General features: G+C 44.7%; 2 protein-coding genes across 6 annotated transcripts in view; one reads left to right on the top strand and one right to left on the bottom strand.

The window, feature by feature from the left end:
• DZIP1 (DAZ interacting zinc finger protein 1) overlaps positions 1-11530 on the bottom strand; it is a 35822-nt gene extending 24292 nt beyond the window's left edge. For 2 of the 4 annotated variants that reach the window (XM_081198339.1, XM_081198340.1), the window contains exons 1-5: positions 10935-11530; positions 4668-4752; positions 3138-3262; positions 1061-1222; positions 213-350 (exon numbers count right to left, since the gene is read on the bottom strand). In XM_081198339.1, the coding sequence (XP_081054465.1) occupies positions 213-350; positions 1061-1222; positions 3138-3262; positions 4668-4752; positions 10935-11390 (966 nt within the window). In that variant the 5' untranslated portion in view covers positions 11391-11530. The remainder of the gene's footprint in view (positions 1-212; positions 351-1060; positions 1223-3137; positions 3263-4667; positions 4753-10934) is intronic. The other 2 variants (XM_081198341.1, XM_081198342.1) reach the window with 1 other exon arrangement.
• A 107-nt stretch (positions 11531-11637) lies between these two features.
• The window catches only part of DNAJC3 (DnaJ heat shock protein family (Hsp40) member C3), a 56177-nt gene continuing 40542 nt past the window's right edge, over positions 11638-27272 (top strand). The window contains exons 1-3 of one of the 2 annotated variants that reach the window (XM_081198470.1): positions 11638-11697; positions 11820-11886; positions 22230-22340. In XM_081198470.1, the coding sequence (XP_081054596.1) occupies positions 22274-22340 (67 nt within the window). In that variant the 5' untranslated portion in view covers positions 11638-11697; positions 11820-11886; positions 22230-22273. Of the gene's footprint in view, positions 11698-11819; positions 11887-18264; positions 18442-22229; positions 22341-27272 lie in introns of those variants that run through there. The other variant, XM_081198469.1, reaches the window with a different exon arrangement.

Below are 27272 nucleotides of genomic sequence, written 5' to 3'. Positions count from 1 at the left end.
CACCAGAAAAGCAGCAAACTGGAGGTTAAACTAACCCCTTTCCAGCCCTATGAGAAGCATGGGGAGTGTTCACGCAACACACTTACACACTGCAGCCGACACACTAACTTGTTGTGACACAGTTTGGAAAGCTCTGATCTAATATGTACAGGGTAATACACTTTGCACAAATTAGAAACAAGGCAACTGGAATGGAATTTGCGTTAAATTACCTGTTTTTCTAAAGCCTGTACTGCTTCCTCCTGATCTACAGCACTCTGGTGTTTCTCTTCTGGAAATTCATAGCTATCTTTTAATGTGCCCAAATTAGATTTCAGGTGATTGTTAGACTTCTGGACTTCTAATAGATGCTAAGAGCAAGGGGGGGGGGGAGAGAGAGAAAATGATAAAAGGCTAAAATCCAAATATGTACTGTATTAGAGGATGGAAATTTGCAAACAACAACAGGCACACCGATCAGCAATTTTGCAGGTTGGGTGTACGTGTTCTGCCTTCTTTCCCCTGAAGACATAACTAGTATGATTCCTTCTTTGAATGTTTAGGAATCCATCCACTACCATTTTTTGAACATTGATCCCAACCCAACCCTGTAAATTCAATGGCCTCTTAGAAAATAGTAATAATGCAAAAGAGCTGTTTGGTAGTGGCAGGGTAGAGAATAGAGGTAGCCCCTTGCTGTCCCTACATAACTGTGATGGGTGGCATTGCTATGTTAAGGTTTTATGTTCACAGTCTGGCCAAGCTGCATGAGTCAGAGGAAACATGCACATTTTGCATAAAAGAGCCTCATGCAGCTAAGGATATGTATGGAAAACCTGGTTCCATGCAAGTTTGGTCTTTGGTTGGATCACAGCAAGTGTTTAAATGACATAGCAACATTTTGGTCCTTGGGACTGAAATTAGATTTATGAATATACCAAGGCTTTTATAAAGCTCTGCTCTTAGAAAATCCTAAGCGTCTTTCCCCAGAAGCTCATGTCTTGAACTTTAAGCAAGTGATCAAGTCAAGACCCCTTGAAGGTGTGTGCAGGCCAGCTGAAACCCCTTCTCAATTACTTACATTTTCTAATTCTGTATTCTTCGCAGTTAGCTCTTTAAATTCCTTCATAAACATCTCTTTCATCTTCTCTAGTTCACTGGCCAGTTTGTCTTTTTCTTCTTCTTTCCATTTGTGAAATAACTGCCGAATCTCCTCCTCCTTGGATCTGTGTTCGTCATACTCCTGAAATTGCTTTAAAATGTTATTCTGAGAATTCTCTCATGGATACAACAAACTGAACAGTTCCAAGCAACACAAAGGTCCTAGGTTGATAAATTTTGAGTTTCATTCTTTTACTTTTTATGGTTGGCTTTACTTTATACATTTGTATCCTGCTTTTCTTCTATCAGGGAACTCAAGGCAGCGTGCACAGGGGTTCCTTCTTAGCTTCAACAAGGTGGCAGAATCACATGCCCTCTGTTTGCTCATCCAAGTGAGAATCAGCAGCTTTAGAAAGGTTACTGACTCCTGATAGTATCTCTCTTCTAAAATATCTCTGACTCACAAGAGTTTCACTTAACACTGAAAAATAATGGATCTTTTCAGAAAACATGGCCAGCTTGCTAGCACAACAAGGCATTGGTTATTGCTGCTTCTATTTAAACTTCCTGAGCATCCTCCTTGTCCCATCACGGATGACCCAGACATTTGTCTTCTGCCCTGCTGCTTCCAATTTTAACAAACCCTCTTGCTTCTACCTTCATCCCAGTCCTAATTAATTCGTTTTGCCTCAGCTTGTACTCAGCTTTGAGATTTCTTGGCTTCTGACTGCTTTTGCTGCTTCATCCCTCTGGCTTATCACTTGCCGCACTTGCAAGGGGCAGGGATCTCAAACCAGAGATTCTAGCAGAGTGTCTCACTTTCTGGCCAACTGTGAAGATTTGACAGAGCAGGGAGCAGTTGGCTAGTTCTGTTAGCTCTATGATAGGCTGTAGCGCCACCCACTGCAGACGACCAGATTCTGTTTTGCCTCAAGGACACTGAGATCCAGTGCCGAGGGCCTTCTGGCGGTTCCCTCATTGCGAGAAGTGAGGCTACAGGGAACCAGGCAGAGGGCCTTCTCGGTAGTGGCGCCCGCCCTGTGGAACGCCCTCCCATCAGATGTCAAAGAGATAAATAATTACCTGACATTCAGAAGACATCTTAAGGCAGCCCTGTTCAGGGAAGTTTTTAATATGTAACGCTGTACTGTTTTTAACACTGATTGGGAGCCGCCCAGAGTGGCTGGGGAAACTCAGCCAGATGGGCGGGGTATAAATAATAAATTATTATTATTATTATTATTATCAAGTGGTGAAATGGGATGTACCACCTCTGACCTCAGGGTTCCAGAATTTACAGCTGTTAGTTTTGAGGGAAGGCAGATAAGGACCCACAGCCCAGGTGGGGCTCGCTAGCTCGAGGAGGAGGTGGGTGATTCCTCAAGCTGGAATAGGCTCAGGTGAGGGTCACATGCCTCATCAAGCCCAGAAAGTATAACAGGAAAGCCCATCCTGGCCAGATTCTGGTATGACAGTTCCCAGTTAAATAGAAATCAAGTGGCACAAAAGGTCTGCAGGGTTCCTCCTAGTCCCATAAAACTGATTTTCACTTGGATCCTCAGTCTGAGAAAACATGCTGCTCAAACACAAACTGAGCTGCTTTCAGACTTCCTGTCCCTACTTACCCAGATGCCTGCCTGCTTTTGTCTAGACCAGTGCTTTCCAAACTTGGATCTCCAGCTGTTTTTGGACTGAAGTTGCCATCATCCCCAACCACTTGTCCTGCTAGCTATGGATGTTGGGAGCTGTAGTCCAAAAACAGCTTGAAAACCAAGTTTGGGAAACACTGATCTAGACCTCCATGCATTTATGGATCAAAATAATCTCTGTTCCCAAAGTGACTCAAGACTACCTGTAAAGATTAACCATGCCTGATGCACTGAATAGGCAATGAATGTTGCGTGGCAGAGGAATATGGCCATTTGAAAATTTACGGTCCTATTTTCTCTGTTACTCGATGGGATTAAACCATGTGTATGTCTCTTCAGGATCACATCCATAATGCATTACTTGGGATACCACCCAACTGCATTGGGCTGACGCAGAGGATGCCCTACCTTAGACAACTTGACCATGTGTGCATGTTGCTCAGCTTCTAACTGAGACCTGGTGAGCTGTAACTGCTCCTTCAGCTTGTTGATCTCCTCCTGTAATTGACCCGTCTGCACTTTTTGCTTCTGATCTATTAAAAGAAATACATATTTGGTGATAACATGGGGTTTTTTTTCTTATTATTTTGGGCAACACAGCTCTTCCTACAGAGGCACTTCAGGAATGCATTTCCAAATTTTATTCTGCAAACCATGATGCCAGGTGTGTTCTGCCTCAGAGAAGTATCAGCCAAAGGCGACAAGAAGGAGCTCTGTGAGCTACTTTGAGAGTCTAAGTTCTACTGAAATGTTTTGTTCAAAACATTCCCAAAACATTGGCCTGGTGCAGTGGATAGAGATCCCGGGTTCTGAGCAAGATCCAGACCTACTAAGGAAGTGCTGACCTGGGTCTTGGGTCAGGATTCCTTGACAGTGATTTTTTTAAAGCATGTCAAACGGACAAATATCCAGATGTGAACCTGTTACATTTCCACCTAAAGGTAAAGGGACCCCTGACCATTAGGTCCAGTCGTGACCAACTCTGGGGTTGTGGCGCTCATCTCGCTTTATGGCCGAGGGAGCCGGCATACAGCTTCCGGGCAGGGACGCGGACTTATAAAAAATATTGGGGGGGCCCGGGAAAGCTCATGAATAAATAAGCTCATGAATATGCAAATAAAGTGGCGCCGCCTCCTCGTGAGCGAATAGGGGAGAGCGTGCTGCACCTATTAATCAGCTCCGAAGGAAATTGGGTGGAGCTTTTGCTCGGGAGGGAGGGCAGGAGGCATGCAGCCCGACCCTGTGCATTTTGGGCTGGGGGAGGGGCGGCGATGGCGCTCTGCTGGAGGGGCGCCGGAGATTATTGGGGGGGCAGAGCCCCCCCAAACGAATTTTTGAGGGGGCTCGGGCCCCCTCAAGCCCCATGGAGTCGGCGCCTATGCTTCTGGGTCATGTAGCCAGCATGACTAAGCTGCTTCTGGCGAACCAGAGCAGCACACGGAAACACTGTTTACCTTCCCGCCAGAGCGGTACCTATTTATCTACTTGCACTTTGACGTGCTTTCGAACTGCTAGGTTGGCAGGAGCAGGGACAGAGCAACGGGAGCTCACCCCGTCGCGGGGATTCGAACCGCCGACCTTCTGATCGGCAAGTCCTAGGCTCTGTGGTTTAACCCACAGCGCCACCCATGTCCTATGCATTTCCACCTAGATTTGCATTTATTAAATGTGAAAAAGAAGAAAGGAATTCTCAGTTTACTTTAGTAGTTCCAATTAGTCATGAACAAATTTTACTGATGTCAGTGAAAAAGCTAACTAAAATCCCATTGCTTTCAATGGGAGTTACTTATGATTAACTATAGCTGGATTGGAGCTATATCTCAAAATCACTCTTGTTCTTTGAGTGGCACTGCTGTTTCTTGTTTGCTTTTTCACCCAGGGGGGAAAAATGAATTACACTGCCCATTATGAGATTTCCTCTCCCGCTTCATAACTCACCAGAGTGTGGTTCCTTTGCGTGGCGACGTTGCAAATGACTGTGCAGGAAGGAATAGTTCATAAAAGCTTTGTCACAAAATTGACACTGTAAAATAAATGTAGTTTTGTTTAAACAACAACAAAAATCCACCTGTACAACTACGGTAAGAAATTAGGTCTGTATATTTCAGTGCTAGTCCAGGGCCCATTCTCAACGTAGGGTTGTATTCTTGAGAAAATATGTAAAGCACTTAAATGGACTTAGCAGTAACAGACAAAACACACAAATCAATCATCAAATACCTCTGTTATTTTACTCATTTCTCAATACATAGTTTCAAAGGTGACAAAGTACCTGGTCCAAAAATACACAAGCTACTGGAAGCACTAATAGCGCTAATGCTGCATTTGCCAACTAGACATATTTTATATTAAGAGGTGCATTTTATATTAAGATCCCTGCATGTGGGATACCAAAGGGGAGACCTTCCACCCAGCAAATTGGCACTCTGCATGAAAAATCATTGGAGAGACTATCAAGAACAGCAGTAATGTCCTGTTCAGGATGTGGGGGTGGAGAAGCATAAATCAAAACCCATACCGTCTTGTGTTGAACAACTGATCAGCGCTATCACATGTGCAGTCCTGGCTGCTAGATGAGGGACAGGCACAAAGCTCTAACTGGATTGTGAATGGGTTTGATCCTGCTATCAGTTATGCTTATGCTAGCATCACCAGTCTCTGGGCCTTATACTCCAGCAACTAGGCACAAGATTACAGCTTTGGAGAAGAATTAAGTACCTTTATCCATTTGTTTATTGCTTTTATCTCTCACCTTTTTCTTCAGTTAGCTCAAGGAGGGGCACATTGGTTCTGCCTCTCCACATTTAATCCCCACAAAAACCCTATGAGATAGGCTAGGGCTAGGCTGAAAAGCAGGGACTGGCCCAAGGCCACACAATGAACTTCATGGCTGAGTGAGGATTCGAACTCAGGTCTCCTAAGTCCTAGTTCAACACTCTATCCAACACTCTGGCCTGAACCTAACAGTTGCACCGGTAAATACATGTTTAGGATGTGCCTGTTTCTGGACTAAACCATCATATTATTCCAGTGTTACAGGAACAGGCACCAGTAAGAATATTTGGATCAGAGTGCCAATGTGTAAACAACTACTTACACTAGATCATTCTTGCAACCTGATCTTATGTATCATATGGAAGGCAGGTTTCCACCCCCCCAAAAAAAATCACCTTTTCAAAAATTGTGCCAGCGATTGAGGAAAAACAGTGCCACTACTATCGCTACTAGAATGTGAAACAAAATGAAGGCAGCGGCTGCTATCCCAAAGCTAGGACATATAATAAAGGTAAAAGGTAAAGGACCCCTGGACGGTTCAGTCCAGTCAAAGGCAACTATGGGGTTGCAGCACTCATCTCGCTTTCATGCAGAGGCAGGCGGCGTTTGTCCACAGACAGCTTTTCAGGTCATGTGGCCAGCATGACTAAACCAATTCTGGCGCAACGGAACACCGTGACAGAAACCAGAGCACACAGAAACGCCGTTTACCTCCCCGCCGCAGCGGTACCTATTTATCTACTTGCACTGGTATGCTTTCGAACTGTTAGGCTGGCAGGAGCTAGGACAGAGCAATAGGAGCTCACCCCGTCGCGGGGATTCGAAGCGCCAAACTTTTGATCAGCAAGTCCAAGAGGCTCATTGGTTTAGACCACAGTGCGACCTGCGTCCAACATCTAGTAAAGGACATCTAGGACTTGTGCTACTTAGGGGCAGGTGGACATAACACCAGAGCAGATTTTGCTGGTGCAAAAGGGGGATTATTTTGCTTCTGATTTGTAGACACATGGTCTCAAAATCTGTTGCTCTTTTAATGCACTTCAAACTTACACATCTTCTTCAGTAACATGCTACTATACATTTAGGAGGATCAGCTCATATGATGTGAAATGTGTGTAATGGCTCAGCAGATTCAGAACCAGATTCTTGTTGCTGAATTCCCAATCCCCATCAACTATTTAAAATCCTGCAACTGATAGCTGCTATGTGATTAAATATAAATTCCTTGAAAGAACTACTAAGGGTATAAATAATTAAGTTACATTTTTGTTGGATAAATGCAAGAACATGCAAAGCTTGGATAGTCAAGGACTGAGTGCCAGGGAAATGCCAGCAAGCCACAGATATCTTCTGCTGAAACATATTAGGATTTAATGTATTAAATCAGCTGTGAAATATCTTTATCCAAACAAACACTCATGTTGAAATGTTGCCAATTCCATGTAGCGGTTGCATGCTTTACCCTTCATTCAATTACTTTAGCTCATGGTACATTAGTGTTTTATGCTTATTGGGGATAGGTCTTGCATGGAGCTACTGAAAGGACCTTATTCATAAATAAACATCGATTATATGTAACTGCAAGGCTTTCCCACACAGTGAAAAGGGATATTGTTTGGAGCTGGGCTCCTTAAAGCACCTTCATTTCAACATTAGCCCCATTCACTTCTTGTCCTATTCTCAATGGATACAGTGAAAACTGAATGATCTCACTCCCTAATAGAAAACGCACAGAGAAACGCAAGAAAACTTGGATTCAATTATCTAAGACGCATGTCGAAAAAGAAACATAAAAGAATTAAATGATATAGACTTCCAACAGATTTATAGTCCTCAAAAAAACCGAGCTGAAGAAGGCGTTTACTCCGAAACAGGGCCCTGTCCTGGTCACCACTACTGAGTCGTACATCTGATTCACACTCCGGATACTCCGTTTTGGCCCTATTTGATCCTTTATTCTTTATCCTGATTTTATATAATATGGACTCTTTTTGACTGCCATTGAGACTTGTATAAAACAATTGTTGTGCACTGGTATTTCATGTGCCTTTGTACCATATCACTGCATAATTGAAACTACATTATTTCTGTACTTAAACGTTGTATCCAAACTTACTATTACCTTAAAACCATCGTACTTACATGTTATATTTAAATTTACTACTAGCTTCAAACTGTTATTCTTAGCAGAATATACACGTTTTTCATCTCAACTCTTGAGTAGGAATTATTCCTCAAATTGAAACTTGTGGCCTGAGTTCTTGGTATATCCTTTTCAGTGCATTTCCAACAAGAACTCCAATTTCTTTAACTATTCTCAATGGATACAGTGAAAACTACCAACACAAGTCGTGTAAAGTGACAACATTTAATGTTTATGGCTCAAAATGATGTGAAACTGGAAAAGTTACTGCACTGTTTGGGAGCCTTAAAGAAGAGGCAGGGCACCTCTTCCAACTCTTAGTTCTACGTTCACAATTTCTATGGATACTTTATAACCCGAGCTCTCAGATGTACCACAACATACCGAACCTATGCTAATACAGAGTCCTAAAACATGATTATCCTGAGTTCTGAAAACCTAAAAAAGACATAGCAGTAATGCCACTTTTAGGCTAGTCTTATTGTTATTCACCAAGGATTGTCTAGGGAGCAGAACTCTATTAGCCCTCTGTATTTAGTTTAACACGGGAGTCTGTGTAACCCATCTAAGGTAATGATAATCAATTGTTGGGGTTCAGAATAACATTGTTGGCATCCATCTGTCTCAGAAGACAATGGAAGAGTGCACCTTCGGGGATTGGGTTTAACTGGTGGAGCGCCTGATACACAATGTGGCACCTGTAGCAACAAAATCAGACTTTCATGTAATAGAAGTCCCCTTGCAATAAAACATGTCTCTCCTGTATCATTCTTCCATTGTCTCCTGAGATATATGGATGCCATGTGTCTCCTGAGATATATGGGCAGCCCAGGACGTTCATATACAATGCCCAGGCTTGCACCGTTGAGAAGTCATTTCAGTGCTGCAAATGATTCTTCTCTAGCAATCACTCATAGCAAAGTAAGATTGGAAACCCAGCCAGGTGGGCGGGGTATAAATATTATTACTATAATTATTATTATGGATACACTACCAAGATCTAAGATAGATTTAGATTTTGCAATTGAAGATAATCAAAGACGGCTTTGCTGCTGAGATCTGCGATAAGCCTAGATCTTGCGATCTCATATAAATCTAGCCGTTTGGTGCTTTTCGTTTTTCCTACCTGATCTTTGAAAAACTTAAGTTTGCAATTTTGATTTAAATCTAGCATTTTTGCACTTTTCGTTTTTCCTAGCTGTTTTTTAAAAAAAACTTAAGTTTGCAATTTTGGGGTGGGGTGTGCGTGCAATTTTGGTGTGTGTGTGTGTGTGTGTGTGTGTGTAAGCAGTTTAGCCTTGCCTAAGGACCGAGAACTCCCAGAAGTGCAAGCTGGATTTCTAAGGGGCAGAGGGACCAGAGACCAATTTGCAAACATGTGCTAGATTATGGAGAAAGCTAGAGAGTTCCAGAAAAACACCTACTTCTGCTTCAATGACTACGCAAAAGCCTTTGACTGTGTCAACCAAAGCAAACTATGGCAAGCATAGGCGCCGACTCCATGGGGCTTGAGGGGGCTCGAGCCCCCTCAAAAAATTTTTTGGGGGGGCTCAGCCCCCCCAATAATCTCGGGCGGGCGCCCTTTCAGCAGAGCGCCGCCGCCGTCCCCCGCCGCCTCCTCCTCACCTGCTCCTTCGCCAGCCAGCCAGCCGCGCGCCCTAATCGGAGGCACTGCCGGAAATCCCGCGAGAACAGGGGAATCCCGACTGGCCACACCTCCCAGCCAGCCAATCGGCTGGCTGGGGGGCGTGGCTTGCCCTATTTAGGGCCGGAGCCACTTTATTTGCATATTCATGAGCTTATTTATTATTCATGAGCTTTCCCGGGCCCCCCCAATATTTTTTCTAAGTCCGCGTCCCTGATGGCAAGTTCTTAAAGAAATGGGAGTGCCTGATCACCTCATCTGTCTCCTGAGAAATCTCTATGTGGGACAAGAAGCTACAGTTAGAACTGGATATGGAGCAACTAATTGGTTCAAAATTGGGAAAGGAGTAAGACAAGGCTGTATATTGTCTCCCTGCTTATTTAACTTATATGCAGAATTCATCATGAGAAAGGCTGGACTGGATGAATCCCAAACCGGAATTAAGATTGCTGGAAGAAATATCAACAACCTCAGATATGCAGATGACACAACTTTGATGGCAGAAAGTGAGGAGGAATTAAAGAACCACTTAATGAGGGTGAAAGAGGAGAGCACAAAATATGGTCTGAAGCTCAACAACAACAAAACTAAGATCGTGGCCACTGGTCCCATCACCTCCTGGCAAATAGAAGGGGAAGAAATGGAGGCAGTGAGAGATTTTACTTTCTTGGGCTCCATGATCACTGCAGATGGTGAACAGCAGTCATAAAATTAAAAGACGCCTGCCTTCTTGAAAGAAAAGCGATGACAAACCTAGATAGCATCTTAAAAAGCAGAGACATCACCTTGCTGACAAAGGTCCCTATAGTTAAACCTATGTTTTCCCAGTAATGATGTATGGAAGTGAGAGCTGGACCATAAAGAAGGCTGATCGCCGAGGAATTGGTGCTTTTGAATTCTGGTGCTGGAGGAGACTCTTGAGAGTCCCATGGACTGCAAGAAGTTCAAACCTATCCATTCCTAAGGAAATCAGCCCTGAGTGCTCACTGGAAGGACAGATCCTGAAGCTGAGGTTCCAATACTTTGGCCACCTCATGAGAAGAGAAGACTCCCTGGAAAAGACCCTGATGCTGGGAATGATTGAGGGCACAAGGAGAAGGGGACGACAGAGGACGAGATGGCTGGACAGTGTTCTCGAAGCTGCAAACATGAGTTTGACCAAACTGTGGGAGGCAGTGGAAGACAGGAGTGCCTGGCGTGCTCTGGTCCAGGGGGTCACGAAGAGTCGGACACAACTAAACGACTAAACAACAAGAAGAAGATGAGCTACCTCCCCAAGTTGATGAACCCTCACTTCCCTCTACGGCATGTGCAGAAGCTGACTTCTTGACCGTTAGACCCACTATTGGTCTCATCTGCTCAATCCTCTGGAGCCTGTCTTTGCATGCAGGGGAAGGACGAGATGGTTGGACAAGCTACCAGCATGAGTTTGACCAAACTGCGGGAGACAGTGGAAGACAGGAGTGCCTGGCATGCTCTGGTCCATGGGGTCACGAAGAGTCGGACACAACTAAACAACAAAAGGGAGCATGGCAGGTTGGCCACCGGCCCTGGGGCACCTTGCCAGGAGCCAAGTGCAGATAAACTGGTGCACCCTCTCGTCCTGCCCTCCATTGTCCCCCACACCCACCCATGCGCCCACCTGGTGGCAGGCGGCGCCGGCCTGGAGCATCATCTGCTGGGTGCCGATGATCTTCTTCCGCCTCTTGCACTCCTCCCGGAGCAGCCGGGCCTCCTGGGCTCCCCGGGCCACGTCCTTGGCCAGCAGGTCCCGGTGGGCGTCGGCGGCCCTGAGCAGCTCCTGGGTGGCGCGGAGCTGGGCGCCCAGGTAGTCCTGGCAGTGCAGCAGGTACTCGAGGCTCAGCTGCGCCAGGCGGAGGAGCTTCAGCAGCAGCGCGTCGGCGGGCGCCTGGCACCGCGGGCAGCGCTCCCGGCCGGCGTCGCAGAAGGCCACGTGCGCCAGGTGCTCCTGCAGCGCCGCCACGTCCACCTCGGCCGCCACCCGCTCCACGTCCACGCCGCTCAGGCGCCGCCAGTCCGGGGGATCCAGCCGCGGGCGGAACTGGAAGGCGGGGACGGACTCGGCCGGGGCAGCCATGCTCGAGAACAGCAGCGCGCTAGGGCTGAGGGGGAAAGGAGGAGGAGGCCCGTTAGTCGGCAGTGGGGCCCGGCCGCCCTCCCCCGGGCTCGCCTCGCATCCCCCGGCCGGCCCCGCAGTGAGGGGAAGGCGGGAAGGAGACTCCTGCGCGGCCCGGCGGATCTAGGCCCAGCGGCCGCCTGGCGCTTCTGGCGGCGCGTCGCGCGCGTTGCTATGGGAACGGGGCCTGGTCGACCGCGGCCCGCCTAGGCTCCTTCGAGGAGAGGTGAGGCGGCCGCGAGCCCTCGAGTGAGGATGGAGGGGGAAGGGGCGCCCAGGGTCATCTAGTCCACCCCCCGCACACAACATACACCACACATACACACACACCCCACACACACCCAAACAAGCCCCCCCCCCGGGAAGTTCTCTCGCCCCCTGTCCAGTTCGAAACCGGACCCTGCAAACGTGCTGCAAGCTAGCCGGCCGGATTCTCCCTCCTTTTATATACTGTACAGTGAGTATATATTTAATTTTTATTGCATTTTCTGTTTTAAAATTTAAACTACTCATTTTTACATCCTTAAAATATCCATGACTCCCCTTCTCTTTCCATGGTTCATTTTACATATCTTATATCCTTGCATATTTTACAGAAAACAGTGCTTTTTAAATATATATATATATAAATGTTTAGGGGTACTCTCATTTTGACTTTAGAAAGTCACTATTTTATACTTCAAATCGGGAATAATAAATACAGTAAATGGACAAAAGTACAAGGATTCACAAAATGTTTTAGGGGCATGCTTACCCCTTCACTGACCAAAACTATACCAGTCTGTTTTCCATTATTACAGCCATCAAAATTTATTTACACTGTTGAATTTATCTTAACGCTGCCAGCGCTTTCAGCTGTACACAATAATTTCCTATATATTCAATAAAGGTTTTCCAATCTTCTCTAAACGTATTATTGATTATTATCTCCCTCCTGGCTCTACACAGCCTGCAAAATAGCTGTGCCCTTTTAAAATGTGGCTCTTTTTTTTGGGGGGGGGGTGTTACTGGGTGGTTGTTTTTATTTTGATTATATATATTGTGGTTTTTATGTTGATCTTTTCTGTGAACCGCCCCAAGACCTCCGGGTATAGGGTGGTATATAAATTCAATTAATAATAATAATCTATTGAGTTTAGTTAGATTTACTTCTAAATAGACATAGAGAGGATTGCACTGTTAAGTCCCCTGTCGTTGTCCCCCGTCCCCCAGTGAATTTTAGCACCCTGAGGAGTCAAGTGTGGGTTTCCTGCACGGCACTACACTTGCCTTCAATTACAATCTCACTAATTAATGGAGAAGGGATTTTAATCTGCAGATTTATATGCAAGTTAATTAAGCCACCAGTTATACAGATTAAAGCTGGCAGTCTTAATCAATGCAGACATAAGATGCACAGATCGATTACACAGCTTCCCAGTGTGGGAAATAAAGTTGCAAAACTAAGCAAATTGCTTGGGAATTCGTATTGAAGACATTGGGATTTGTTTCTAATGCGGGCTAAAATTCAAATGCTGCACGCCTGTGCAAACTTTATTCCTTGCAACTGGGAGGTGGGATGTTTAGCTAGGCTGAAAACGAAATGTGTTCCTGGAATTGGGTGTGTTAAGTGCATTTTAATTTTTGCAACAAACTTCTGGCCACCTTCAAAAGAAGACAGCAGCGGGGCAGAGGAAGGGAGAGCCAGGTCTCAAGGGCCAAAGTGAAGAAGCCCCATCTCCCTTTTCCCTGCTTGGCCTGCCCCTGCTGCAAAGAAAGGAGCTTTACAACGAGGCTCTGGGATGTGTAGTTCCTCAAGGAATCATGGGACCATAGAATTGTAGAGTTGGAATGGATACAAGGGTCATCTAGTCCAAACCCCCATGCTCTACCGACTGAGCTATCCCAGCATAAGAGTGTTGAAATTGAAAACATGTATGTAATCGAAATCGGAAATATATATATATAAAATTTTTATTAAATTTTCTGTCATACAATTTAAAATACTCATTTTACATCCTTCAGATATCATCGACTTACTTCCTTCTCTTTCCATGGTTCATTTTATATATCATAAATACCTGCATATTTTACAAAAACTATACCATTCAGTATTCCCTTATTGCATCCATCAAAACTTAATTACACTGTTGAATTTATTTTAATGCCGCCAGCGTTTTCAGCTGTACACAATTATTTTCCATATATTCAATAAACTTTTTCGAATCTTCTTTAAATGTATGTTCTTCTTGTTCTCTTATTCTATATGTTAAGTCTACTAGTTGTGCATATTCCGTCAACTTTGGTTGGGACCTCGCTCCTTTTCCATTTTGGGGCCAATAAAACATGGGCCGCAGTGGTAGCATGCATAAATAACCTTTTTTATGAAATCGAAAATCTGCTGCTGCTCCTTTCCAGCAGTAGTAACTGGTGCAGTCACTCAGCTCCACAGCAAGAGCTCAGAGACATGCATGCACTATTGCTAAGCAGCCACAACAACACCCTCTCCTCTGTCCTGGGGATTCTCTTAGCTTGTGCCCAGGCAGTGTCCTTCAATCTCCGCTTGCTGAATCATGCCTCCTTCAGTAAAAGACGGTGGGTGGGTTGCATTGCAGCCTCGCTTGCACAGTCTCCACCCCCTGCTTGTCCCCAAGGTGATTGGATTCCCCCTCTCTTCTTTGCATGCACCCCAACCCAACTGGCTGCTTCTCTGGACTCATTTCTCTTCCCCGCCTCTTTCCTTCATCAAGGCTAATCCCATTATCTGCAAGAGGGAAGAAACATGGAGATGAGAGGGTTGCTTGGAATTGTCAGCAGTGTGGCTGAGTGGCCCTGCTGGCAAGAGGATCTCAGTGCAGAACAATAACAAACGTATCCTCATCACAAGCAAATGCAGGAGAATCCCTGGCCGGAAGTGCAGGATCCGACTGCTAATGTGGTAAAAAGCAATTAGAATCATGGAAGAGACTGCGAAGGTCAACGAGTCCAACCCCCCCCCCCCACTGCAGGATCTCAACTAAGCATCCATGACAGATGGCCATATAACTTCTGCTTTAAAACCTCCAAGGAAGGAGAGCCCACCGCCTTCCAAGAAAGTTTGTTCCATTGTCAAAGACCTCTCACTCTCAGAAAGTTCTTCCTGATGTTTAGTCTCCTTTCTTGTAACTTGAAACTATTAGTTCAGGTCCTGCCCACCAGAGCAGGAAAAAAACAAGATTGATCCATCCTCCTTGTGACAGCCCTTTACATATGTACAGTATTTGAAGTAGCTTTCATATACCGTATTTTTCTGTGTATTGGACACCCCCATGTATAGGATGCCCCCTATTTTGAGGGACTTCAAATTAAGAAAATGGGAAATTGCCCTGACTTTTTGAAAAAAAATGGGGGGGGGAGGATTACCCAGAGGCTAACAGCCATGCACGTCTAACAAGCTGCCTATCAGCTGTACCCTCGCTGGCAATGGCTGAGCTTCTTTGCGGGGGGGGGGGGGGGAGAGTGGTGAAGTTTTTTTTCAATTACTTTTAGCACTTTTCGCCTTTCCCACGGGGGGCCTCCGTAGTCCGCTTGCCTCCTCTCACTCTGCCCGCCCTACAGCTAGGAGGGAGGCTGTAGGCAGTCCGTTTTTGCCGTGCGGTGTCTTCGCGCGGCTCCATTTGTGCATGGGCGGCGCAATGTTACACAGGAGGAGTGCAAGGCGCGATGTTTCACTCAAGTTAAAGGCGCAATCACCGCACTCCTCCTGTGTAACGTTGCGCTGCCCGCACACAAGTGGAGCCGCGCGAAGACGCCGCACGGCAAAAATGGACTGCCTACAGCCTCCCTCCTAGCTGTAGGGCGGGCAGAGTGAGAGGAGGCAAGCGGACTACAGAGGCCCCATGGCTCGCCACTGCCAGAAACTGTGATTGCTAGAGCAAGTACCATATTTATTTATATATTTAATTGCTATATTCCATGGATAAGACGCCCCACATTTTTCAACCTAAAAAATTGGGTAAAAACACCTTGTCTTACAGGTGAAAAAATACGGTACATCTCCTCTGAGTCCTCTTTTCCAGGGTATACATACCCAACTCCCTCGGCTGTTCCTCATAAGGCTTGGTTTCCAGACCCTATATCATCTTGGTCACCCTTCTCTGCACACATTCCAGCTTGTCAACATCCCTCTTAAATTGTGATGCCCAGAGCTGGACACATTATTCCAGGTGTGGTCTCTGACCAAGGCAGAATAGAGCAGGTTTATTGCTTCCCTTGATCTGGACACTATACTTCTGTTGATGCAGCCTAGCATAGCATTAGCTTTTTTTTGCTACCGCATCATACTGTTGACTCATATTAAGCTTGTGGTCTGCTATGACTCCTAGATCCTTTTCACATGGACTACTGGCAAAAGGATCTAGAGTTCCATGTTTATCAGCCGGAGCAACGCTGGACCCAAAGGCTGCAATTTCTATGCACAGTTCTGAGTGCTTTCTTTCCCATTAACTTCAGTGGGGTATCTGTGTGCCTAACACAGGTCTCCCTAGGCACTGTTGAACTACAGCTCCCATCATCCCAGGGCATTTGCCTCGCTGGCAGGGGCTGATGGAGGTTGGAGTCCAAAAATGTTCAGAAGGGTCGCAGGTTGTCCATCCTGGGAATTGCAATTAAAAGGAGAGACGGGTGGTAGGTACATTTGCCAGCTGTGGAAGTTTAAAAACATCCCCCAACACAACTCTGAATTTTGGATGGTTCCCAAGTTGCTTGTGGTTGCAAGTGTGTATGGAATAAAACCATCTATGGTCATAGGAGGCTGCCTTGTGCAAAGGCAAACCACCTGGCTCACCCCAGTCTACTGACAGCAGCTTTTTAGAGTTTCAGACAGGGATTTTTAGCATCAATACCTGGGGATGCTGGGACTGAATTTGGGACCCTCTGCGGGCAGATAGAGTGGCCCATTCCATTAAATGCCAGTGACTGCTATACTGATTATTTTTCAAAACTCAGGGAGAAGGGACAAGATTATCCCTCCACTACATTAGTGATAACAAGTTAAAAATGCTAGTGGCAAGAATTAGGTTTATTTGTTGTCTGTATAAGCTCACAGAAAGCCTAGAGGTAGTGTTTTGTTTTGCTAGTTTACATAGTTACACTACAGGAATTATTATTATTATTAAGTGGCATGTATACTAATATAACATGGAATGTTACTGTATACATTATTTTGGTACTACTGTTTTTTAAAAACAAAACTAATCTAAATAATCCAACTTTTTTGTTTCTTTAGGTAAGTAGAGAATATTGGCTATAGTATTGCAACATCACATAAATGCAACATCACAAAAAATGACGAGGCTGTGTTCAGCCAAAAGCAGCCATTCATAAGTTAGTACTGTACACCAATGCCTGTAATACACATACCTATATTTATTAGAATAATTTTAGTGGCCTCTAGTGGGTGTTTGTGGCATTTTTTATTTTTTACATTTAAAGCACCTAAACTCATGGAGGACATTTCTTGCTGCCAGGTCACTATCAGCCTACCAGGTTACGTCTCCTTTTTAAGTGCTTACCTCCAGGGAGTTGGTAAAGAGGCGACTAGAGGAGATATGATAGCCATTGTCAAATATCTTAAGGGCTGTCAGCCACATGGAAGATGGAGGAAGCTCGTTTTCTCCTGCTCCGGAGGATAAGACCCGAACCAATGGCTTCCAGGTACAGGAAAGGAGATTCCAAATCAGGGATCAGCAAACTTTTTCAGCAGGGGGCTGGTCCACTGTCCCTCAGACCTTGTGGGGGGCTGGGCTATATTTTGAAAAAAATTAATGAACGAATTCCTATGCACCACAAATAACCCAGAGATGCATTTTAAATAAAAGGACACATTCTACTCATGTAAAAACATGCTGATTCCCGGACAGTCTGCGGGCTGGATTTAGAAGGCAATTGGGCCGCATCCAGCCCCCGGGCCTTAGTTTGCCTACCAATGTTCCAAATCAACATCAGCAGCGGTGACAACTTGAATAAAATATGGGGGGGGGGAGGCCAGGAAAACCCCACCCCACATAATCGATCACAAGACATGACACACACACTATTTGAATGGCAATGCCCATCAACTTGGGGGTGGAGATGGGCAAATATTTTATTGTGGGAGAGTTGGCTCCTATGAACATCAGGAAGAACCTTCTGATAGTGGAACAAACTCCCATGAGAGGTCATGGACTCAGAGGTGAACTTTGGGCTCTCAAACTTCAGCTGCACCCTGTGTGATGCTAAATTCAGTGACACACACACACACACACACACACACACACACACACACACACCTCTTGCACTCGGTTCCACATAATTGTTGCGGCTCCCCCTGTGACACCGGCACCCGGTGCAGCCAAATGCCCTAAAACCGTCTCTGACGGGCTCTCCTTCACTGGAGGCTTTTAAGCAGAGGTTGGCTGACCCCCTGACATGTATGATCCAGCAGAGATTCCTGTATCGCAGGGGGTTGGACCTTTGGGGTCCCTTCCAACTCTACAATTCTAGGATTCTGTGTCCTGGGGGGGGGGGGAGATCAGTGTAACTCGAAAGCGCACATTTGCCTCTTCAGCAGAACTTCGGAAACCAATTCTGTCATTTAAAAAAAAGTCATCCGAAACAAGACCAATCGCGAAGTTGGCAACAGGTAAACTCGGCGCTGAAAGTGAGGGCACGAAGTGAGGGCGGCAGCGGGCTTCGGTTCCCCTTAACGCGCATGCTCAAGCCAGCCGGGGGCGGGGACTTTTGACAGTTCGCTTCTCCTGCCCTCCACGTTCCCCTTTGCGAGGGGGCGGGGCAGGCGCCAGCGCGGCCAATCGGCGGCTCCCACGACCCACCCCGTGGAACCTGGCTCGGAATGTTGAGAGTTCCAGAGTTCCGAAGTGAACTTCTCGTCGGGTCGGGCGGCGCACGTGGGGACGGAGCGGCTCCGCAGGCATGGTGTCCCCCCGGGCTTACTCGAGCAGGCTGGGCTCGGCGCTGCCCTTGCTTCTGGTCCTGTGGGACCTGCACTACCAGGGTGAGGAGGAAGCGCTCGCTGCTGCGGGACTGGGGTGGGCAAGCCCGGGCGTTTGCTTAACCGGGAAGTAGGGCGGTTAATTACCAGGAGGAAAGTTAAGCGAGTTGTTTTATTTTTCAGAGGTGGGGAAACTGTGGCAATATATGAGGTGCTGCAATTTAGGGCGTTTCGACTTTCCCCACTTCCAAATCGGGTGCTAAAAAGGTGGTCACAGCGCTTGGGAATCCAAAAGGTGTTTTGGCTAAATTAGTATGATTGTGCTTGGTAAGTAGAAAGTGTGTAAAATAGCACTGAAACCATAGAATTGTACAGCTGAAAGGTACCCTAAGGATCATCTAGTCCAACTTATTGCAAAATGTAGCTGTCCCATATCTTGATGGAACTCGCTATCTTGGGGTTATCAGCACCATGCTCAACTAGTCGAGCTATCCAGGTATGCTCAGAAATGACTGCCAAGTACTTGCAGTTGTATTGTATGTTGTTATTATTATTATTATTAAGGTAAAATTAAAACTATTTGGTTTTCTGAAAGCAGTTTACGTGCTTTAACATAGACTTACCAAGCTAAATATTGCCCAGCCACAAAAATAATAGCAGATTTGAAGTCCTCACACCCAAAAACGTGTTTTGAAGACCTCTCACTGAAGAAATTGGCAAAAATTAAGTTTCACCCCCTAAAATGACAGCAAAGCTGGCCTCCTTGGGGTGAGAGGGGGTGGATATGTCGGTGAAATTCCACTTAATAGTGAACGGCAAAATGTGAGCTGGCTTATTGGGCCACTACAGAGTCTAGCGTGGGTTAACGTGTGGAATATGGACCTGCTCTTCTGCTCCAATGGCAGCCCTAGCAGGGCTCAGGAAGGGGCTTGAGTGGTGTAGCATAGAAAATATGTGTGAGGGATCCTATTGTGTGTTGTCCGTAAGGGTTTTGCCAGTAGTAATCATGACTCTTTGCCAATTGTTGGAGAGAAGAGAGATGCAATGGGAGTCCTGTCTGTGTCTGTTCAAAGATGATAAAGTATCCTCTAGCATTTTTCAGACCAGGACTATACATATCTTATTTCAGTTATATTCGGTGAGCCTTGTTCCCTAGCAACTGTTTAGGATTTCAGTTTAAGAATATGGTTTGGGAAGTGTCCAGCTAAAATCTTGCTTATTTTCCGGCATTGCTCAAATCTCACTCAGAGTGACGTTGGGCAAGCGACACCTCCTCCAGGCTCAGCTGTTCCAACTGTAAAGTGGAGAGGACATTGTCATCCTGCCTTAAGTTACAGAACTGTTCTAATCATGTAATAATGTGTGTGAGGCACTTTGAGCATGTAGGAAGATATAAATATATCAATTCTGATGATGATATTGTAGTAACACAGCATTTCCTGTTAGTAAAAAGCTGTTGTTGGTGTGTTGTCCTGAGCTCCTTGGATATTATTATTATTATTAAATCTGTATACTGCCCTTTATCCAAGGTCACAGGGCAATTCACAACATAATAATACAAAATGAGAGCAGGAAATATATAATGAAACAAAAGCACAGCAAAACCAATAACCCTGTTCCCACAAACACATGTACAAGGTCATAGAATGTTATTCAGCCAGAGACGGTTGAAGAGGAATGTTTTCGCCTGCTGCCTAAAGGTGTATAATGAAGGCGCCAGGCAGGTCTCCCTGCGGAGAGCATTCCACAAACTGGGAGCCACCACAGAAAAGGTCCATTCTCATGTTACCACCCTCCGGACAACTCATGGAGGAGGCACATAAAGAAGTTGATCTCGGGCTCAGAGTGGGTTCATATGCATTTAATTTGTGAACTGGGCAATGGCAAATACTGTGTAAACAAAAATTTCCACAATCACAACAACCACAATAGTGTTTCGAAGTCCATCATTTCTGTGCTTCCTTTATCCTCACATGGGTGGCTGTGACCTGGGGTCTATTGCTATCAAGGCAGTACGCATTATAGATCTGTGCACTCGGTGGTCAGCATACATAGGTCAACATAGTTTCATACATATGTATGATACTATTATAATGCAATCTATTAATTGGCTGTGGGGCATAGCCCGAAGACACATGAGGTCACCACCTTGCTGAAGCTAAGCAGGTCTTGTCCATGCCACCTGAGAACCAGTTCTGGTCAGTTGGGTGACCACCCAAGAGCAACATACATGCCACCTTGGGTTCCATGTCAGAAGAAACATTCCATGTCAGGAAATAAATAATCCTAATATTCTGAGTTTGCAGGGGCACATATGACGATCACTTGCCTTGTGATAGGAATAGAATTGTGTCTAGTGCTATTGCTGTGCTTTTCGGCAACCATTTAACTGTCAATAAGCTCTGATGAACCCCCATGTGACACTTCCAAATAGATATGTTGAGGAGCAAAGGTAGATCAACACTATATATTTTTAAAAATTAAGTTTAAAACACACTCAGCGCATACTTAAAGCCACATGGCTTCCCTCAAAGTGTCCTGGGAAATGTAGTTTGTTAAGGGTGGTGGGAATTGTGTGTCTCTGTGTGGGAAACTACAGTTCCCAGATTTCTTTGAAGGAAGCCCTGCACTTTGAATGTGCTTTAAAAGCATTGTGTTCATCTGCTTCAAGGTATGTTGCCCCATCCCTATGCATTTAGAATAATCACGTGGCACAGCCCTGATGGAGTGTACCACTTCAGACTGTAGATGGGAGGAGTTTCCTGCTGTAATGTTTTTTGGCGTAGAAAACTCCTTGCATTGGAAAACTTGCACATCGAGGAGAGAATTGTGTTACGACTTCCCCCCCCCCCTGTCTTAGCTTTGTAACTACAGGGAGCTTCTCTGAGACCTATAGGCTAGGTAGCAGGTAAGCCGGTAGCGCCCTTAGCATCTAAAGTGGGACAGTCTCAGCAGTACATGGTTATTCTGAATGAATAAATTGACTTTGCATTTAGTGGTTGTATGTGGAAAACTGCAATCTTGGAGTTTTGTACTTTGTCTTTGAGGGACACACTTGCATGCATTTATATATGATTTCTAGCTATATAAATACTGGCTCTGGTTTCGTAAGATAAAGTTGAACTCTTTATAGCTCACTCATCTCGAGTAATAAGAGTCTTGTACAGCCTCCATAGACACTCGCGCAACTTTGCTTTCAGTTTTTCTCTTAATAACACCCAGATAACCGCGCTTCATATTTTTTGAGGGCATGCATGAGGTAAGAAGAGATTGCGCAGATATAATGTAATTTGGCCTCCAGAGTTTTTATTGTCCGTGATGATGCGTGAAATGGGGAAGGAAATCATCATATTGGCTGTCAGAGCTCAGTGAGTCTGTTGAACATTTAGAGGGAAAAGTTATTTGTACTTGAAAATGGCAACTTTGATTTGGAAATCGGTGTAAGACCAAAAAAGGAAGGGGAATTAAAAAAAAAACCCATATTCCTTAGCTCCTTCCTTTTCTTTCTAAATGCAACTAGCTAGAAAGTACACAGAAGTGTATTTGTTTGTGTTGATGACCCCATTGAAAGCACAAAATGCGCTTGAGGGCAGCAAACTGAATTAACTTTATAAATCTTATGACTATTACGTATTTAATGATCTGAGGGAATGAACTCGTTTTAACTTTGAGAAAAGAAACAGAAATTGCATCATGGCTTGATAGAGTATGCAGATTTTTATTCTGTTTCATTCATATTCACGTATGATAACGTCATGGCGTCAGCTTGGAGGGAGGAGGGAAGCAAATAAAATAGTAAAACAATTCAATTTCTTTTTTAGCGATATTAAATATTTTTTTTCTTCATTCAGGTGCGGAATGTGGGATAAACGCAGAAGTCGAAAAACAACTTGAAATGGGAAAGAAGCTGTTGGCAGCTGGGCAGCTGGCAGATGCGTTGTCTCACTTCCACGCTGCCATAGGTGTGTGTCGAAAAACAGTTGCATTTCATTTGATAGCGTTTGACTTTTGCCAAATTTTTGTTCTCCTCTCTTTTACCCACAAGTTCACTGTTCATCTAGAAAAACCTTTTCCTTGGTGTACCATCCCTCTTACTGATACGTAGTATTTTGAAAAGTAAGCAGCACACTGCCTCCTGTCTGGTTCCTTTTGTTCAGGATCACTGGTCGATGTTCTCTAGAATGTTATGCCTGCTCTTCTTTTAATTCCTGGTGAGCTGCGTATTCAGCTAAGTCTGCAGTAAGGAGTCTTTTCCCCCTCCCTGCCCATCCACAGCTGAAACAAAGACTATATACCAGGCATGTCCAAAGTCCGTTTCAGGGGCCTAATCCGGCCTGCTGTTTGGTTAAATCTGGCCCCTGTGGCAGTATATCTCCTGGGGCAAAATCCTGAAAAAAGCTCAACAACTTCAATCCTAAAAAAGTCAACAACTTTGGTTGGCCCTCACGCACGTTCACTTCATCACATCTGGCCCTCTTTGAAAAAAAAGTTTCAAGTAACAATAAGCCCCACAGAAATCAACAAGACTTACTCGCAACATGTGATTGTAGTTGGGATCAGGGTACACGTGTCATAATTTGCAAATGCAGCTCCAATTTGATGTAACAATCCCCGTTTGACCTACCGCGGTTTATCAGTCCAGGAATGAGCTGTGTACCTGCTGCATTCTTCCTCCTTAATTCAAGGACCTGGTTTCTGTAAAGTTATATCTGACCCTAGTTTTGTATCCTGGTTTGAAGGAGCCCTTAAGCCAAAGTTTACCGGTTTAGAAATCAGGGAAACCATGGTTAAACTAGGCATGAGGGGAGGAAGGTGCATGCCGACACATGGCTTGTTTCTAGGCTGGTAAATAATGGTTCATTGGACTGCGGTCATGAGGTCTGAAGCAGGCCTTTGCCTTAGTAGTGGTGACTTTTGAATTTTCTGTCAATTAAATGGGCATGCCTGGTGGTAAAATTGTCCATGTTGCATTCTTTAGGCTTGGTTAGTCATGGCAGATAGAAAAATGCAGCGTGTAACGACAGTCTATATTGTGAATTGTACAGGACTTATCCAAATCTCCCGGGTGTCTGTGGGCTCGGGGTGTTCAGAGTGTGATTCAGGCCTGCTTGGGGAAATCCAGGGGGTTAACACACTGACCCATAGCCTGGCATTGGCCCAGACCTGATATGGGACCTTTATCCACATATAAAGCAGGAGGAGTGAGTGGGAGAGGAATTCTGAACTGTCCCCCATGTTTTCTCCTTGCCTTTGGTTGCTCCAGCACTTGATCTCCATTCAGGACTCTGGTCCTGTAACTTTTAACTGTATTTGTATGTGAACGAGATTGACTTCCGGGGGCGGCGCGAAACTGTAATGGCGGTCCTCTTCGAGCTCTGAAGAGGGGCTCCGCGGAAAAGGGTCGTTCGCTGCGGCATAGCGACGACCCATCAAGATAAACCACGGGTAGAGTGAGCCCGTGGCCGTGGGACTCGGCGGGCACCAGAAGCTGCTCCGAAAACACAGAAGGGACCCCGTAAGGAGACCCGGAGTGAAGGAGGGGTAGCGGTGCTGTGAGTTCATCGCTCTTTCCGCGGAAGCGAAGCCGCGCGGCTGTTACAGATGAGCGCTGATCCTTCTTCCTAAAATCAACGCTAAACTGCAAGCAACATACCCGTGAGTAAAGGGGTTTAAAATTTGGCAAAAGAAATTCGGTAAATTTGGCTGAAAGCGGGAGACGAGAAAAGGGAAGTCCGTCTTCCGACATTGCTGACAAGATCAAAGCAAAGCTTTTTAAAAACGGAAGCGTTTGAAACGGGACTGTGGGAAGCTTAAACTTTTTCGTGCTATAAGATCTGCTTATTTTATTGAGCCGAAGGTGGAAATGGACATTGACTAAAAGAAGTAGTAAATGGTGACTCTCCTCCTATCTTTTTTCTCCTTTGAACTGTATTTTTAAAGAGCCAGATTGTCGGGCTGCCAGAGAGAGAGACTGTGTCAAACTGCGGAAACAGTTGCAAAACTTTGCTGAAACGTAACTGTTATATTTGAGCAGAAAAGACTGAATGGGATACTGTTACAAGCACCTTTCGTGAAACTTTGTTGATCTATAAAAGGTGCTTTGGGAAACTTTGAGTCTATGAAGGGACTTTTGGACTAATGAATCTACTGTCTTGAAACAATTTGGAACTTTAATGGCGGATTACTTCCTTCTTTGTCTTTGAAACCTGGTGGCACTCCCCCTACAGGGCTTTCGGATTATAAAATCCTGGGAATTGACTTTTGTTTTGAATTCCATCTCACTGGTTGTTTATTCCTGAATTTGTCTTTCCCATGGAACAATAGACAATTTGACCTTGAACATTGACAGATGTGTAATGAGTGGTGCAGGGAGAACAAGAGCATCTAAAGCAAAGGAAACTAAAGAGGCTAAGGAAAAAGAAAAGGAAAAAAGACAATTTGTACAAACAACGTTGACCCAAGGACGCCGTTCGTCGGTTCCAGCTGTACTGGTGACCCATAGAGAACAAGGGGAAACAACTGAGAAGTCCACCGAGGAAGATATGGCAGCAGGTGGGTCAGATACACTATTAAAACAAATATTGGAGCAATTATCAAGTCTAAACCAGAAGGTGGACGACCAGTCTGTGAAGATAGATAAAGCAACTTCCTCGATTCAAAAATTGACTGACCAAGTTTCCCAGCACACGCAAGCTATAGAGAAATTGCAAGGAGCAACAGCGGAAAATCGGGAATTAGCTGGAGAAGCAATCCAGAAAGTGGGAGTTCTACAAAAAGAGGTTGAAGAAATAAAAGGAGAAGTCAGGCCCCTGCACAAACAGGTGGGTGAACAACAAGTCTATCTGTCAATGGTGGAACTGAAAAACCGCGAGAGCAACATCAAATTGAGAGGTATCCCGGAACTCGAGCAAGGAGACTTGATTGGATACTTAACACAGGAATTCTCGAAGTTCTGGGGTTTAAAGGAAGATACAGATTTCAGGATAGTCTCGGCATATAGACTGGGAAGACTGGTAAGGAAAGACAGATCCAGAGACTGTTTGATAATTTTAAGAACAAAGGAAGAGAGAGACAAGATCCTAGGCCTTCATTTCAAAAAAGCAATTGAAATACAAGACAAAAGGGTGGAAATTTACAGAGATATCCCGAGGCAACTGCTGGACCTTAGAGCCACCTATACAGAATTAGCAAAATTGCTGAGACACAACGCAATTCCCTATAGGTGGGAGTTTCCACAGGGATTATCCTTCACCTACAAAGAAAGGAAGGTTAAAATAAGAACACCTGAAGATAACCAAAAGTTCCTTCACGACCACGGAGAAGATCTCCAAAAAGGAGCGGATTGGCTTCCAGTTTTACCAGCACCAGTACCGCCCGGAAGTGGGCCAACGCCTACACCCTCGGGATCTGAGCAAAAGGAAGACACCCCATCTTAAGAACATTTTAAACAGAACAGGATGTCTCTGCAGCTACTTAGTTGGAACATAAATGGCGGGAATTCTCCGGAAAAAAGGAGAAGGATATTTCATATCCTAAAAAAAGAACAATTGGATGTAATATGTCTGCAAGAAACACATGTGACTAGGCTCCACAGGAAAGTATTAATCAATAAAAGACTTGGCCAAGAATTCATCTCATCAGACAAAGTTAAAAAAAGAGGTGTTGTAATTTATGCAAAGGAGAACTTGTCGCCAAAATTTTTATTCAAAGATGATCATGGAAGAATTCTCGCAATTGAAATCCAAACACAAGGGGAAAAGATTTTGATACTAGGAGTTTATGCGCCAAATGATGGAAAATCAGAATTCTACAAGAAGCTGCATGAGACAATGATGGACTATTTGGACTATGCTAATATTATTGTGATGGGAGATATGAATGGGGTGGTGTCTACAAATATGGACAAATCCCAAAATCAAAACTTAACAACAGACGGCAGACTCCCTAAAACCTTCTTTGAAATGACAGACAATATGGACTTGATTGACATTTGGAGGACAAGGAACCCCTTGGGTAAAGAAGGAACCTTCTATTCTGAGGCCCACTTGTCATGGACACGAATCGACCAAATTTGGATATCTAGAGGGCTGGCTCCGAAAACGAGAAAAGTGGAAATCTGCCCAAAAACCTGCTCCGACCATAATGCCTTAAAAATGGAACTGAGACTTTTTCCAACTGGATCCTTCAGATGGAGAATGAATGACACCTTGTTAAGAGATCAAGAGATTGTGAAGAAGGCCCAAAAAACACTAAAGGACTACTTTGAAATAAATTTGAACACTACGGTGGAGAAAAGAACAATCTGGGACGCAAGTAAAGCTGTAATGAGAGGGTTTCTGATTCAACAGAATTCGATAAAAAGAAAATATTGGAATGGAAAAAAAGAAAAATTTTTAGAGAAAATAAGCGAAGGAGAGAAAAAGCTGAGAATCAAACCGAAGTCAAAAGAGGTGCTAAGAGAGATCAAATTCCATCAAGCACAATATTCGAAACTGATCAATCAAGAGATTGAGTGGAAAATCAAACAAATGAAGCAGAGATCGTTTGAATCAGCAAATAAATGTGGAAAGTTGCTGGCTTGGCAGTTGAAAAAAAGACAAAAGTTAAATACGGTTACAAATTTGGAGATTCAAGGAAAAATAGTTCAGAAACCAGAAGAAATAAGAAAGTGCTTCCACAGATATTTCAAAGAGCTCTACGCACAGGGGCCTCAGAAAGAATCGGAAATGGACCAATTTCTGGAAACAAATGGACTACCTAAAATAAGTCAAGATAAAAGATCAATTCTTAACAGCAAAATAACTCAACAGGAAATTGAAGGTGCCATCCAAAACATGCAGCTGGGCAAATCTCCAGGCCCGGACGGACTCACCTCCAAATATTATAAAACTTTG

Source organism: Podarcis bocagei (genome assembly GCF_964188305.1).
Source record: "Podarcis bocagei genome assembly, chromosome: 6".
Lineage (NCBI taxonomy): Eukaryota > Metazoa > Chordata > Lepidosauria > Squamata > Lacertidae > Podarcis > Podarcis bocagei.
This window is presented reverse-complemented; position numbering and strand designations above follow the sequence as displayed.